This window comes from Erinaceus europaeus, chromosome 4, assembly GCF_950295315.1.
Source record: "Erinaceus europaeus chromosome 4, mEriEur2.1, whole genome shotgun sequence".
Classification (NCBI taxonomy): domain Eukaryota; kingdom Metazoa; phylum Chordata; class Mammalia; order Eulipotyphla; family Erinaceidae; genus Erinaceus; species Erinaceus europaeus.
In genome coordinates this window covers 21,674,628-21,690,480 of record NC_080165.1, presented here as the reverse complement: position 1 = coordinate 21,690,480, position 15,853 = coordinate 21,674,628, and the positions used below count along the sequence as shown (strand labels likewise).

At 54.0% G+C, this 15,853-nt stretch overlaps 1 protein-coding gene across 3 annotated transcripts in view; it reads left to right on the top strand.

Annotated features, from left to right (window-relative positions):
* The window catches only part of PLA2G6 (phospholipase A2 group VI), a 46,414-nt gene extending 31,575 nt beyond the window's left edge, over positions 1 to 14,839 (top strand). For 2 of the 3 annotated variants that reach the window (XM_016186532.2, XM_060188950.1), the window contains 10 exons: positions 1,975 to 2,083; positions 3,339 to 3,503; positions 5,067 to 5,145; positions 6,924 to 7,087; positions 8,410 to 8,560; positions 11,270 to 11,406; positions 12,076 to 12,230; positions 13,386 to 13,553; positions 13,951 to 14,024; positions 14,132 to 14,839. In XM_016186532.2, coding sequence (XP_016042018.2) covers positions 1,975 to 2,083; positions 3,339 to 3,503; positions 5,067 to 5,145; positions 6,924 to 7,087; positions 8,410 to 8,560; positions 11,270 to 11,406; positions 12,076 to 12,230; positions 13,386 to 13,553; positions 13,951 to 14,024; positions 14,132 to 14,276 — 1,347 coding nt within the window. In that variant the 3' untranslated portion in view covers positions 14,277 to 14,839. The remainder of the gene's footprint in view (positions 1 to 1,974; positions 2,084 to 3,338; positions 3,504 to 5,066; positions 5,146 to 6,923; positions 7,088 to 8,409; positions 8,561 to 11,269; positions 11,407 to 12,075; positions 12,231 to 13,385; positions 13,554 to 13,950; positions 14,025 to 14,131) is intronic. The other variant, XM_007519324.3, reaches the window with a different exon arrangement.
* Positions 14,840 to 15,853: the final 1,014 nt, after the last annotated feature.

The window sequence follows — 15,853 nt, the reverse complement described above, 5'->3', positions numbered from 1 at the left end:
AGTCAACATTCAGAAGAGACTTTAATATAGATATGATCTACTTATTTATTAGAGTGAGAGAGAACCAGAGCGCCACCTAGCATATCAGTGCTGAGCCACTGCCCCGTTACAAAGTCAGCATTTCTTTTTCACTGCTTCATTAAGCGCAGTTCTGAAGTGAAGTGAATTTGTCTGGTTATTTACTTATTACCGTCAGTGTGGCAAAGAAGAAAACTGTGCTAGTTATTATTTTGGTACCATTGCCTTGCTTAGTGCTAAGTCACTACCTTTTTTTTTTTAAACTTATGGGACTGTATTACATTGTATCCTTGCTGATTTTAGTTTCATTTTAACAGAGACAGAGGGTGTGTGTGTGTAACTGAGAGAGAGAGAGAGTACATCACAACACTGAAAAAAAATTTTTAAATATATTTATTTTCCCTTTTTTGTTGCCCTTGTTTTTATCATTGTTGTGGTTATTATTATTATTGTTATTTATATTGTTGCCAGATAGGACAGAGAGGAATGGAGAAAGGAGGGCAAGACAGAGATGGGGAGAGAAAGATAGACACCTGCAGACCTGCTTCACTGCTTGTGAAGTGACTCCCCTGCGGGTAGGGAGCCGGGGGCTTGAACCGGGATCCTTACGCTAGTCCTCGAGTTTCGCACAATGTGTGCTTAACCAGCTGCGCTACAGCTCAACCCCCAGTCACCAGCATTTTTATGTACCTTTTTATCTTTCTTCTTTTTTTATTATTTGATTAACATGATAGAGAAATTGAGGGTGGGATAGAGAAGGAGAGTCAAAGAGGGACACCTTCAGCTCCGTTTTACCACTCATGACTCCCCCACTACAGGTAGGAACCAGAAGATTTGAACCCTGGTCTTTGTGCATGATGACGTGTACTCAGCCAGAGGCACCACAGCCTGACCTTCTCTTTTTTATTTTATAAGATAGAGACAGAGAAGACAAAGAGACAGAGAGAAAGAGGCCATGGCACCAGAGTCTCCTTCAGTGCCGTCAGGGTCAGGCTTGAACCTGGCTGGATTGCATGCATACATGACAAAGCACTGCACTGCCCAAGTGAGCTATTTTGCCTGCACACTTCATGTACCATCGGTGTGTGTGTGTGTGTGTGTGTGTGTGTGTGTGTGTGTGTGTGTGTGTGTGTGTGTGTGTGTGTTTGAGAGAGTGGGGCAGAATGAAAATGTAATTCCCTATGCAAGTTCATTAACGTGTGCACCATTGTCACAGACCCCAGTGTGTCCACAACCCAGTCACAGCTACGTGTGCCTGCATTTCTTTAAGGTGGCTGACTTATTAACTTACTGAAGGTTATTTAGAAGGAATTGCGTCACTCCCACAGATGGGAATCTAGTGACATAAGTGAAAGTAAAAGACATGTCACTAGTGTTTAAGGCACTCACATCTAGACCCCTGTCGATGCTAACTAATGCTTAGCGAGCCCTCTAGAATGCCTCACTCTGGATGCACTAGGAATGCTGTTCTTATGATTATATGTTTCCCATTGTGTATCGCTGAGGCTCAGTGCCTACACAGCTCTACCATTCCTGGTGGCCATTTCCTCTGCTACTTTTTTAAATCTTACTGATTTAAATATTGCCTGACAGAGAGGAGGAGGAGAAGAGAACAAGACACCCAGATTACTGATCCTCCACCCATGAAGCTTCCTTTCCCCCTTCTTCCGGTGGGGACCAGGGGATTGAACCAGGGTCCTCATGCATGGTAATGCATATGCTGTACTGGGTCAGGCTGTTCTCTTGGCTGCTTTTAAGCCTGTTTATCATGGCATAGGCCTTGAACTTGCAGACTTTGGAATTCTAGATGGTCTGGGGTTGGGGATCTTGGTCCAAGTATCTCTCTGCACACTACCCTGAGGCTTGTGGAGCTGTTCGGAGAGGCCTAGGGCCTTTCTGTCTTCGCATACTGAGCTGCTGCCTGTTTCCCTCCCACCCCACCACCTCTCCCAACAGAAAGACAACGTGGAAATGGTCAAGGCCCTCATAGTGTTTGGAGCAGAAGTGGACACACCAAATGACTATGGGGAAACACCTGTGTTAATAGCTTCCAAGATCAGCAAACGTATGTACTCTGTACTCAGGCGAGAGTGGGCCAGGGGTGATAGGTGTGGGGCTGCAGGGATGGGGGAGATGAGAAGGCCCAGCCATCTGGCGACCTGTTTGCTCCCTGCACAGAAGGGCCAAGAGCCCCTGGGACGCCGGAGGGGAAGCTCCCTTTGCCCCAGGACAGAGGTCCTGAGCACTAGAGGGCGCCCCACCCCAGGGCAGCCAGGCCAGTGTCCTCCATTCATCCGCCACCCACCTCAGTACCAAGATGCTGGGTGGTGGGGTGCAGATCAGTAATGGCAGCAGCTTTAGGGGAGAGCAGCCATGCGCTGGGGTGCCACAGTCCCCACACTGGCACACTGCACCCTCAGTTGCTCAGCCTTGGCTTTGGAGCTGGAAAAAAAGAGGTTCCTCCTCCCTGAGTCCAGAACCTCCTGTGTGGAAGTCCAGGGAGCCGAGGGGCTTGCTGTGGCCATGTGCTACTTCTGGTGGCTTCCTTTCTGGTTATGGGGCTCCGTGCCCACCAGCACTGGTTATGGGGTCAGGCCCCTTGATTAGTGAAGGGGACCCTCCACTCAGCAGTCCTAAGGATCGCTGAACATGGAAGTGGTGAGTTCTGCTTCTTTTTATTATTTGCTTTTTAAGAATATTTTATTTTTTTATTTTGGGTAAACACAGAAAGAATTGAGAGGGGAAAAGGGAGGGAGAGAGACACCTGCAGTACTTCACTGCTCATGAAGCTTCCCCCTTGCAGGTGGGGACCAGGGGCTTGAACCTGGGTCCTTGAACATTGTAACATGTGCACTTACTAGGTGTGCCACCACCTGGACCCTCATTTTGGTTTTTTATGTAGTGCTGGGATTGGAACCAGGGCCTCACACAGATGAGGTGTGAGCTCTACCACGGAGCCACCTCTCAGCCCCGTTTTTATTTTAATTTTTGTGAGAGAGAGAGACTAGAGCACCATGCCACCATCCATGAAGTTGTGCTGGTCTTTTCTGCCCCCTTCCCAGCCCAGCCACCTCCCCAGCGCTCGGCCTCAAAGTGCTCTGCAGCAGCACCCCCACTTCCAGACCCCACAGTCACCCCAAGCGCCTTCCCTGCCCCACAACTTCTTGTGCCCCAGAGAGCTGCTTTCAGAGTCCCCCCAGCACCCCACACGCCCAGGTCACCTGCGGATGGGAGAGGGGTCGTGTGTGGGAAGCTGGTCTCCTGCATGTGGAGACCATGGCTGAGCCCCTGCTGTCTCCCTTTACTGAAACCATGACAAGTGGTCACCAGGAAGACGCTCTTAATGCTGCTGAAAACCGTGGGGGCCGACTACAACTTTCTGCCCACCCAAGGGCTACCCCAGGATCAGGGCTCTGACACAGTTCATCACCCCTTCTCCCAGGAAAGGCCTCCCCGGCCCCTACCGATCAGCTTGAACAACCTAGGTAGGCCTCTGCCCTCCTCCATCCCCTCCTCTGCAGCCAGTTCCCAGGCGCTCAGCTCTCACCTATCTCTGGAAGGAGACAGCCTCGGGGGAGGCCATTGCAGGGAGTAGGGCACAGGGTTCGTTGGCCTCTGAGGTAGCCCGCAGCGTATGAACTCAGAGCCAGCAGGGGTGCCCAGTCCATTCTCGAAAGAGGGCCTGGACATGGCTATCAGGTCTGGACATCCCTGTGGCACCCTTAGGTAGGCATTCTCCTTGCCTCTCTTTTGCCCACAGAGCTTAGGGTGGCAGTGGGTTGGGCTTCAGGGACGTAGAGCCTCTGGTTTCCTGATATCATCAAGGATCCAGCTGGCTGGGTTAGTTGCTCTCTGCTGCCCCCTTCAGACACCTGCAGGCTTTGGGCCTGACCAGATGCCTGCCCCCAGAGCATCTGTGGTGCCCTGAGAATGGGGACCCTCCCCTGGGCTTTCTGTGGGCTGGCCCACCTAGAGCTCTAGAATGGGCATGCGGGTTCCCTGAACAGGCCCGTGAGGATGCAGTGGTTGGTAAACAGGCCATTTATTTTTACTTTTTAAGCCACTGAGGAAGCAGCTAGCAGTTTCTTCAGCCAGGATCGCACCCCACCCCCACGTCTGGAGAACAGGGCAGGCAGAGCCACCAGCCTTCTCTAGCTCTTCTGGTTCCCCCCATCTCCTCCCACTCCAACCCCACCAGGAACTGCCTCCTAACTTTATCTCTCAATTTTACAAGCAGGTGGTCACCTGGCTCAGGCTGGATGGTAGGCCTGGGGCACAGCGGTATATGGGTAATGCCCTGGACCTGGAGAGGCCACAGAGCTCAGCTGTGCCCCAAGCTAACCGTGGCACTGACACTCTCTTCTCCTCTTCCTCAGCTGTGTGCCCACATGCTTGCACCCCTCCTCCCCACCCTCTCCCTGGTGCTCTGCTTGTGGTCTGTCTCGGCCAGTCTCCTGCTTCCCTTGCCTGCTTTCTGCCACTGCCTCACAGTCTGCCATCTCCACTGCTGCTTCTAACTTCATGCCCGGTGGCCAGGAGGTTGGGCAGAGTGGGTGCTGTGTGGAGCTCTGGGCACAGGGGAGGATAGAGGTGCAGTGGCTGACCACAGCAGAGTGGAAGGGCAGCCAAGGTTTCCAGAGCTGGCATCAGAACGTGAGGATGATGCCCTCTCTTCCTGGAGTTACCTCCCAGCAAACCTCCTGCTCCTTCCGCACTTTGGGTTAAAAAACCCTCTTTGAGTCTCATCTGCCAACGGGGGCCGAGGACCCTAGTGATGTCGTAAGATGCATCACTGCCAGCTGCACAGGGCCACCAGGCTGCCTGCACATCTGGCTTTGGGAAAAGACATGGAAGAGAATTCCAGAGCTGACAGTGGGCTTTCCTTTGCCTTCCAGTCCATTCCTCCTCAGGCTCCACTGCTCCCAGGGATATAGCCTTTTCCAGGGGGCAGTGGGTGAGGGCACCACTCCAGACTTGGCCTTGGGATCCTGGGGTGCAGGGGCCCCCATGCCTAGCTGGCCCTGGCCCACCCTGCCCTGTGTCCACAGAGCTGCAGGACATCGTGCACATCTCCCGGGCCCGGAAGCCAGCCTTCATCCTGAGCTCCATGAGGGATGAGAACCGGACGTAAGTGGAGGGGGCCAGGGCACTCCTGCTGGGTGCCCTCAGTGGGTTTGTCCTGTGGCAGGGGAGAGACCCATCTCTCTCTTTCTCTGTGCGGCGGTGGGGATCAAGGAGTGGGCTGGCAGCCTGCTCTACTCCGGTGAGAATGCTCAGAAGCTGCCAGCTCCATACCAGAACTTGTGGGGGTAGGCAGGGGGCTGCTATCCCGAGTACCCTGTAGCCTGGGCAACAGACAGAGAGAGGAGACCCAGTCCTGTCCCTGAGGTGAGAGCCTGGAGCCAAGAAGCAGCACCAGGACAAATGCATTTGCAGCCAGCTGCCATCTCCCCTACTCCCTGAGTCTTCTAGTTATGTTGATACCCCAGGTTCCATACTTTCTTTCCGGTGTCAGTAATAGCTTTGTAAATGCAGGGAGGGGTGGTGGCCTGCTCTAGGCTACACAGAGGGAGCAGGGTCGGGGATCTGGTGCTGGGTCTTTGCCGTCCTTCCTCCCTGCTGCTGCAGGCTCTCCTGCTCTCCCCAGGGCAGCTGGGAGGAAAGCGCTCTGCCCGGCAGGGCCCAGGGTTGCATCCACACTGTGTGGCCCTGCCCTCTCGCCTATGGGTCAATTCCCACCTGTTTGCTGCAGCTCCAGAGCAAAGCATGTGCCCTGGGACGCACCGGGGCCGTTTGTGCTGCCCCTTCCCTCCCCTCCCATCACATGTGCGCGCGCGCACACACACACACACACACACACACACACACTGTTCCTCATGCACACATCTGTCAGGGACTGGGGAGGACAGACTGTCCTCAGGACCAGGGAATCTACATGAGCTCGAGTGTCCTCCCTGAAGTGGGGTGATGTTAGACTCAGGGCACACTGGGTGCTCACGGTGGGCCGTGGGACACCTGACTCAGCCCTGCTCCTTCTGGCTGCCCCCCACTCCCTCTACATCCTTGGAGGTCTCCTGCATGCTCTCTCTGGATTCCTAGCCCATGGGCAGTGCCAGTAGACAGGAGCTGGTGCTGTAGGACAGCTTCGCTCTACTCAGGGGGAGATGCCAGGGGCCTGGGGAAGGCTCTGGGTCTAAGCACAGATGGTGGAGGATTGCCCCAACGTGAAGGGGAGGAGAGCTGGGTGTAGTGACACTGAGCGCATGTGTCAGAGTGTGTCAGAGCATGTGACTCAGGAGTCTGTTTCTTTGGCCCTAGATCCAGCAGGCAGACACGCACACGCACACGCACACGCACACACACACATATACATGGTTCTGGCCAGAGCCCACCTCTGAACCTCCCTCCTCAGGTAGGCATAGCGGTAACAGGCTGGGCATTAGATAAGCATCTGTTGGTGAAAGGCCCTTCCAGCTCCTTTCTTCCTTTTCTGTTTCATCTCCCCATTACTCCGGGGGGTGGCAGGCCCTGGCCCCCCTCAGATATCCATTTCTGCAGGCTGTAGGATACTAGCCCTTCCCTAAAGCCTTACTGGCCTGCTTAGGATCAGGCCTGGGGTCTCCACCTGACCCAGACTCTGTAGTTCCCCATCTGGACTGAAGGGACAGAGTCAGGACTCTTGCCTGAGCGGCAGCTACCAGTGAAACCATTTCTGCCCCTTGCTGCCCCTTATCTCCCTCTGTCTCTCTGACTGTCATGTTCCACCCCCCACATGCTCTACCCCACAAGCACAGGGCTCCCTGGGCTTGGTCCTTCCATGCTCCCGGGGCTGCGGCTGCATGGATGCTCAGAACCAGGGGTGAACTGGAGTCACGGGAGCTGCTTCTCCTCTGTGTCCCCACCAGCCATGACCACCTGCTGTGCCTGGATGGTGGGGGTGTGAAAGGCCTCATCATCATCCAGCTCCTCATCGCCATCGAGAAGGCCTCAGGCGTTGCTACCAAGGACCTCTTCGATTGGGTGGCAGGGACCAGCACAGGGGGTATCCTGGCCCTGGCCATTCTGCACAGTAAGAGTGGCCCCTGGGTGGCGGGAAGGGGGTAGGCAAGCCTGTGAGTGGCAACTGAGGGTGCCGGGAGTCCATGTTGGCTGATGGCCTGGGGCCCAGGCCCAGCCTCACACCCAGCAACAGAGGTGACCTGCTCCCAGTGCAGAAAAAAATCTTCATAGTGGTTGCCTTCCCTCAACCCCTACTACTCGACCTCACCTGCTGGAAACGAGGGAACCATTCTGGGGGTGGCCTTAGGGACACCAAGCTCCTGATTCAGCATGGGGGGGGGGTGACCAGAATCCCTCACTCCAACCATGATGGGACTAGGGTATCTCCCAGACTGTCAGCCAGCATTCCCCAAAGTCATGGACCCCCATGTTACCCGCCTCCACTGTCACTGCACCCAGGTGACCAGAAGCTGCTCTTACTGCTGCTGGTGTCTCCTTTCGGGGCTGCCTGAGCAGGGCGGTCCTGTTCTTCAGGGGTCCTCACAGGACTGGGGTGGAGTGGGGCAGGGCTTGTCCTTGACCATGGTGTCTCTGACTGGTGACCCCACCATGTATGTCACTAGGGGTGCGGGGCTGAATCGGTGCAGCAGGCACGGCACTGGGGTGCTTGCTGTGTAGACACCGAGACAGGGCAGGAGCAGCATCCGGGGCGTGAAGGAGTGTGACGTGACGCGGGAGGTTGCTAGGATGTTGTCAGGGCCAACCAGTGGCTGCTTACTCAGTTTTTCGTCTCGACTTGATGATCCTCACCATAACATATGAGGCTACAGGCAGGAAAACTGAGGCTGGAGTAAGACATTCAGTCATGCAGGGCAGAGTCAGGGACTGGTCTGCATCCCTGAGCCCACTTTCTTGCCTGCCCACAGAGCCCCACACCTGGTGGGCAAGGGCCAGGGTGGGCAGAGGTCCTGGCTGGTCCTCTAGAAAGGGCACTTCCATTTCCAGGGGATGCTGGACTCCTGAGTAGACAAGAGTCTGAGGGAAGCCTAGCTCAGCCCTGGAGGCAGGCTGGTGGTGGCACCCACCCTGTGAGTTGCCTACGTCCTCCCACCTGGCTTGTCCTGGCTGGCTGTGTAGAGAGGGGTGCTCTCCTGGTCCTGGTGGGTGGATCCAGACCCACAAGTTAATGCTCCAGGGGTCTCTCTGTGGACGCAGGACTAAGTACAGAGCTCTGGGCTGCTAAAGAGGTCTCTGCAGCGTGGGAAGTTAGGGGGCCTACGGCCTCCAGTGGGGTCGATCCTCCCCATGTCCACTGCCCCACCTCCTCAGAACTGGCCTGAGCTCAGGCCCTCCCGTCGGGCTGCAGCCCCATCTCCCCCGGCCCCTTCCCAGGCAAGTCTATGGCCTACATGCGCGGCGTCTACTTCCGCATGAAGGACGAGGTGTTCCGGGGCTCGAGGCCCTACGAGTCGGGGCCCCTGGAGGAGTTCCTGAAGCGGGAGTTTGGGGAGCACACCAAGATGACTGACGTGAAAAAGCCCAAGTAAGCATCTTCCAGGTGGGGGTGGGGGCTGTGCACCCTCGGCTGCTCCCAGGTCTGGTGGGAGGGGGTGGGGCTGCTGTGGTAAACAGGCGGTGCACCCCTACCTGTGTCCACCGTGTTTACCCATCCTGGGGGCTCCGCGTATGCCCTCCCCGCCACCCCACTCAGGCAGACCAGGTGCTGCTCGCACAGCTGCACAGCTGCATGAAAGCTACTGTAGGTTATTTGTTTCAGGGTTTTTTTTCCTCCTTTGCCCAGTGCCAAGGCCACTTCCACTTCTCTCACAGCCTCAGGTTGGGAAAGGGCTGGCTTACTTCTGGTTCACCCTAATTCTCAGAAGGTAGCTCTTTGAGGTCTGCATAATGCTTATACAGTACAGTGTGCGGATGTCTCCCAGGGAAGCCTTAACTCTCCTTCCTTCCTCCCTTCCTTCCTTCCTTCCTTCCTTCCTTCCTTCCTTCCTTCCTATCTTTGTTTTGCTGTAGAGATTTGCACCTGTGCAGTTTCACTGTTCTAGTAGACTCCCCCCCCCCTTTAATTTCAGATAGAGAGGAAGATACAGATGGGGGTGCAAAGAGAGAGAAGGAGAGACACCATGCCACCACTCACCACTCGTGACACTTCTCCCAGTACTTAGCATGGCGCTCCCATGTGCCAGGAGCTTGAGCCCAGCTCCTCATGCATGGGAAGCTTAACCAGGTGAGCTGTCTCCTGGCCCCCAGCCCCTGGCATTTGGTGGATCCTAACCTAGCCAAAACCAGTCGAGCCCTTACTTTCAGTGTTCCTCTTCTAGCTTCTCTGGTTTTCTGTGCTATTAAGAAGACTTAATATTTCCCCCTATTTTTTTTTTTGCTTAGTGTTCAAATAACCTTTCTACAGTATTCCCAGAAATGAAATGATAAATTTCCCCAGGTAATTCTCCCCTTTCCTTTGTATCTTTCATTGCAATATAGCAAATATATTTCTACAGGAAAAATAGTTCATTGGGTAGGGTGCCTTCACTGCCAAGCCTGAGCCCAGGTTTGAGCCCCAGCACCACCTGGGAAGTCAGTCTCTCTCTCTCTCTCTCTCTCCCTCTCTCTCTCTCTCTTTTTCTCTCTCTGTGTATGTTTGTGTGTGTGCGTGTCTGTGTCTGTGTCTGTGTCTATCTCTATTTCTCTCTCTCCTTGCAAGCATAATGTTGAGCTCCATGTCTCTTCAAACATTCCACCATTTATGCTTTTCTATTACTAATTTCAAGCAGTTCATTTTCCACTCTAATAAATTACAGTGCGGTGAATAGTCTTACAAAGGAAACCTTCGCTGGAGCTAAAATTATTCTTTAGGATAGATTTCCCAAAATGGAATTCCTAGAGCAAGAAGCTGGCTCATTGGTGGGGCTCCTAATACATAAGTGCTCTCAAGGGCCGTGTCAGGCTCACTCCCATGGGGTGCAAGATATTTGCTTCTCTCCAGACCAGAGAGCCTTTCAGCAGTGTCAGGCTCACATGATAGTCTGAACAGGCATCAGCAATGAAGTGGTGACAAGTCGCCTCCCACCTCTGTCCAGGAGCTGCAGCCATCAAGCAGCCCCTATCCCAAAGTCACTCCTGCCAAGGGGGTCTTCCAGCATCACCCTCTGGAAGCAAGGGGGTACTTAGGGTTTTTGAAAACTAATTGGGGGGCCGGGTGTTGGCACACCTGGTTGAGTACACATGTCACAATGTGCAAGGACCTGGGTTTGAGCCCATGCTCCCCACCTGTAGAGAGGAAAGCTTTGTGAGTGGTGAAGCAGAGTTGCAGGTGCCTCTCTCTCTCTCTCTCTTTCTCTCTCTCCGTTTCTGTCTGTCTCTATCCAATATATACATAATATACATCTATCCAATATATATATAAGATTATTTTTAAAAAATTAAAAAAAACTGATTGGGGCTGGGGCATAATGGCTCTGCAAAAGACTTTCATGCCTGAGGCTCTGATGTCCCAGGTTCAATCCCCAGCACCACCATAAAAGCTAGAGCTGAGAAGTGCTCTGGTTGTGCTCTCTCTCCTCTGTTATCTTTCTTTCTGTATTATGCATTCACAAATAAATAACTAAATAAATATCTTTAAAAGAGTTATAAGAGGTCTAGGGTGACAGCATAATGATCGTGCAAAATTGCTTTCATGCCCTAGACCCTGTGGTACCAGGTTCAGTCGCCAGCACCACCATAAGCCAGAGCTGATCAGGGCTCTGGTGAACAAACATCACTGGTGGTGTGACCTGGGCGGTGGTGCAATGGGCAGAGCACCAGTGTCCAGTTTGAGTGAACTGATTCCTGGCTTCCGTGATGTTCTGAGTCTTTCTCTCCCTCCTCATGAATAAACATTTTTTAAGTTAAGGAAAAACTAGGTGGAATGGGGGCTAGCCACCCACCCATTCCCGGACCTTGCTTTTCCCAGTTCACCCTCACTGTGGGTACTCACTGCCCGTTGGTGGCCCCTGTGGGGTGGGCAAAAGTGATGAAGTGCCCACTGGCTGGCATTTCATTTGTTTCTGTTTCACGTCAACATCTAATGCCAATGCTATTACCCTGCCTGCGCCCAGTATCCACGCACAAGTGCTTCTTAGGACAACTTCCCAGAGTCACAGAGGGCTTCGGGGTCTGAGGATAAGCCAACACCAGCATGTGGGCTGCCAAAGGTGCATGGGTAGGTGCCCACAGCTGCCCCACTCCCATTTATCCCCAGGGTGATGCTGACGGGGACGCTGTCTGACAGGCAGCCAGCTGAGCTCCACCTGTTCCGGAACTACGAGGCTCCTGAGATGATCCGGGAACCTCGCTTCAGCCAGAATATTAACCTGAAGCCTCCAACTCAACCCTCAGGTCAGAACCACCTGTGGTGCCTCTGTGGGGAACAGCTGGCCCAGGGGACTGCTGAGGGGGTGGGAGTTGGGGGATCATCCCTGGGAACCCCTAGGCCACTGTCAACCCACCTGCTGTCCTGGGGCCTCCTGAGTCTTTCTCTTCTTTTTCTTTCTTTTTTTTTTTCTCTCTCTCTCCCTCTCTCTCTCTCTCACGCTCTCTTTTTCTTCTATTGATAGAGCCAAAGAGAAAATAGGAGGGCAGGGAGAGACAGAGACACACACACACAGAGAGAGAGAGAGAGAGAGATCTGCAGTACTGCTTTACCATTCATCAAGTTTCACCTCTGAAAGTAGGAACTAGAGGCTTGAACCTGACTCCTTCCACACTATAACATGTACACTCTATTAGGTATGCACTGCCCATTCCCTCTCAAGTCATCTCACAGAAGAGACAAGCAGGGATTGGGGGCTGCCAGGCAAAGTTGAGGGGCCCCTCAGCCACACACTACATCCCACCTTGACAGTGGGACCAGACAAGGTGGCCTTCTGGGGGCCTTCACTGTCCTACTCTCAAGAGCCCAGGCCTCTCTCTCCCTCTTCCTGCCACCTCACCTGCCCACACAGATTGGAGTGTGCAGGTCCTACCCTGTCCCTGGGGTCATTGGGTGCTCCCCCTCACTCCTCACAGACCAGCTGGTGTGGCGGGCAGCCCGGAGCAGCGGCGCAGCCCCCACCTACTTCCGGCCCAATGGACGCTTCCTGGACGGTGGACTACTGGCCAACAACCCCACGCTGGACGCCATGACTGAGATTCATGAATACAACCAGGACCTGATCCGCAAGGTGAGGACTGTCCAGGGAGGAGCAGCAGCCAGGGGTTCCAGCAGCCCTTCTTGGAGGAGCTCCAACCCAGGGCAGACAGGCTGGCAACGGGCATTCCTGGCGCTATGACTGAGGACTGATGGGGGCGGGGAACTGACAGAGAATCATCTCTGTTGAGAGACCTGTGGGCTTGGGAAGGATCCCAGAGGAAGGGATCCCCACCCCAAGGCCTTTGGGGACAGAGAAGTATAAAGTCAGTGATCCAGAGGTTAGTGCTGGGGTGGGTGAAGTTCACACCTGCTGGGAGAGGCAGTGAGGGGCGGTGGGGAGAGGTCAGGTCCTGGGAGTCTGGCTGTTATTGGGCTTCATTCAGCCACTGAATGGGGGTGTTAGTGGCAGGTGCTAGAAACTGCCACCAGATGTTCATGCGCCACTGAGTCTAAAGTGTTTAGAACAGGGCCTACCCCTAAGGCTGCTTTATCTGTAGGGTGTGTGTGTTTAATATTTGTTTACGTATTGTAGATGGAGTCAGAAATTGAGGGGGAGGGGAAAATAGAGAGAAGAGCTTGTGAAGCTCCCCCCACCCTCCTTCAGGTAGGGACTGGGGACTTGAAGTTGGATCTTTGTACATTGTAGCGCCTGGTTGTGGTAGTTTCTTTTTTTTCTTTTCTTTCTTTCTTTCTTTTTTTTTTTTTTAAACCAGAGCATTGTTCAGCTCTGGCTTATTGTAGTGCTGGGGATTGAACCTGAGACCTCATAGCCTCAGGCATAAAAGTCTTTTTGCAGAATCACTTTGCTATCCCCCAGCTCTTGTCTGTGGTTTTCACTGAAGCCACCAGGAAGCTCAAGCTGCCCTTGTATGGCTGCAGGCTGGGGTTCTCTCTGCCTTGGGATCAGCGCCTTCTAGGGGCCAGGTGGGGCAGGCCACTTCTGGGAAGGAGGGGCTCAGTGAGGGGCTATGGGTAGGGAGGGGTCCCGCTCATCATCAGCCATGTGTCTCCTTTTGTGGGTGGTGGGAGAGGAGGCATAACTTGTCAAGAGGCCCAGGAAATATGCAATGGTTTGTTTTGGAGTGAAGGCTGCAACCTGGACCCCAGCCACAGGCCCCCCCACCCCACCCAAGAAAGGTCACTAGGGGAGGGCCTCCTTGCTCTGTCCTGTGTCTGTTCTCCACAGGGTCAGGGCAACAAGGTGAAGAAGCTCTCCATTGTCGTCTCTCTGGGGACAGGGAGGTCCCCACAGGTGCCAGTGACCTGTGTGGACGTCTTCCGCCCCAGCAACCCCTGGGAACTGGCCAAGACTGTTTTTGGAGCCAAGGAGCTGGGCAAAATGGTGGTGGACTGTGTGAGTCAGACCTGCATCCCTTGGGGCTGAGCCCGGGGTGATACCTTCATTCTCCATGGGACCCTGGGGGCTGGGGACACCATAGGGGAGGTCATCCTAAGCCAGTGTCTGTGCCCTCAGTTACTACCTGCCCTGGGGGTTCACCCTGGGGGTCTTCAGCTGTGGCTTCTCCCTCTGCCCTGGATGGATCCCTGAGTATTCAGTACCCAGAAGCTGCATGGTAGGGCCAAGGAGGCCGGTCTGCTGGTTGAGCAAACCACAGCCCGTGCCCCCTAAGCCAAAGCTGGAAAGGTGGCTATACCCAGGCAGGAACTGCAGAGTCTGTCAGTGGGGGGCTGAGCCAAGGTGGAAGCTGGGCCACAGGGTGGCTGAGACTCACATAGGCTGCTTCTCACAGTGCACAGACCCCGATGGACGGGCTGTGGACCGGGCCCGGGCCTGGTGTGAGATGGTGGACATCCAGTACTTCAGGTGAGGAATCTAACCGTGCACCCAGCAAACCCCCCCCACCCCTGCTCTGCCACCACCCCAGGCTGAGTGTCCCTGGGTGACCCCTCTATCCCCCCTGACTCATACAGACTGAACCCTCAGCTGGGGGTGGACATCATGCTGGACGAGGTCAGCAACAGCGTGCTGGTCAACGCCCTCTGGGAGACTGAGGTCTACATCCATGAGCACCGGGACGAGTTCCAGAAGCTTATCCAACTGCTGCTGTCACCCTAAAGCCCCCGGGCACTCACCCCTCACCCCTCACCCCTGGGGAGGCTGTGTGAGAGCCAGCCAGGGATGCTGGGTAGAGTTGGCTGGTAGCAGTGCCTATGGATGGGGTTCCTGCCCGCGGCTGGTCCTGGAGGCCCCATCCCTCTGTCCCCATCCCCAGCAGGGTTTGTCACTCAGGGCCTAGAGCCTCACTTGCGCCTTTGCCCTGATGGCCAACAGTGTAAACACTAAGGTGCCAGGCTGCCTCTGCTTCTCAGGAGGGCCCTGGGCTCTAAAAAGGAAGTCCCCATGTCTTAATCAGCCCTCCCTTCTGCACTCTTCCCTGGAGGGACTGGCATCACCCTGCCCATCAGAGTAGAAGCCCAGAGTAGGTGCCCCATTTGACTTTGCCCCTCGACACACACCCAGCCTTCTGCACCGCCTCCCCAAGCCACCCCACCCTATAGCTCTTCTTCATGTCAAAGATGATTACGATGACTTAACTTATTTTTTCCGGACAGGCTGGGGTATGGTGAGGATGGGTCCAGGAACTGCCTCAAACTGTGAAATAAAGTGGGATTCTGGTTTCCCTGTGTTGCGTGCCTCCTCCCACTCGCTCTCCCAACCTTAATCTTCGACCTTTCTCTTTTCTTTTTTTTTTCTCTCTCTCTTTCTTTCTTTCTTCTTTTTTTCTCCTGTAACAGTTATTACTGGGACTCAGTGCTGACACTGAATCCACTGCTCCATTTTTTCCTTTTAATTGGATATGGCATAGAGAAATTAGTGTGGGGGGTGAGTAGAGAGGAAGAGAGAAAGAGAGACACTTGCAGACCTACTTCCCTGCTTATGAAGCATCTCTCCTGCAGATGGGGAGCAGAGGCTCTAGCCCAGGTCTGTGCACATGGCCATGTGTATACCTGACTGAGTGCGCCATCAGCTGGCCCTCTCGTTTCTTTTATTTATTTTTAAATGTATTTATTATTGGCTAGAGACAGAGAAATTGAGAGGAAGGGGGAGATAGAGAAGGAAAGAGAAAGAGAGACACCTGCAGCCCTGCTTCACCACTTGTGAAGCTCTCCTCCTGCAGGTGGGGTCCAGGGGCTTGAACCCGGGTCCTTGTGCACTATAATGTGAGCACTTAATGAGGTGCACCACCACCTGGCTTTTTAAAAAATGTTTATTTATTTATTCCCTTTTGTTGCCCTTGTTTTTAACTGTTGTAGTTATTATTATTGATGTTGTTATTGATGTCGTCATTGTTGGATAGGACAGAGGGAAATGGAGAGAGGAGGGGAAGACAGAGAGGGGGAAGGAAAGACAGACACCGGCAGACCTGCTTCACCGCCTGTGAAAGGACCCACTGCAGGTGGGGAGCCACGGGCTTGAACCGGGATCCTTACGCTGGTCCTTGCGCTTTGTGCCACATGCACTGACTTCTTTTTATTTTTTAAGATTTATGTTTTATTTGCAAGGCAGAGAGAAATTGAAGGAAGCTTCAATAAGAGAGACAGAGAGACACCTGTAGCCCTGCTTTCCCACTTCTGAAGCTCCTGCAGGTGGAGACTGGGACCTGAACATGGGGCCTTGCACATGGCAACATG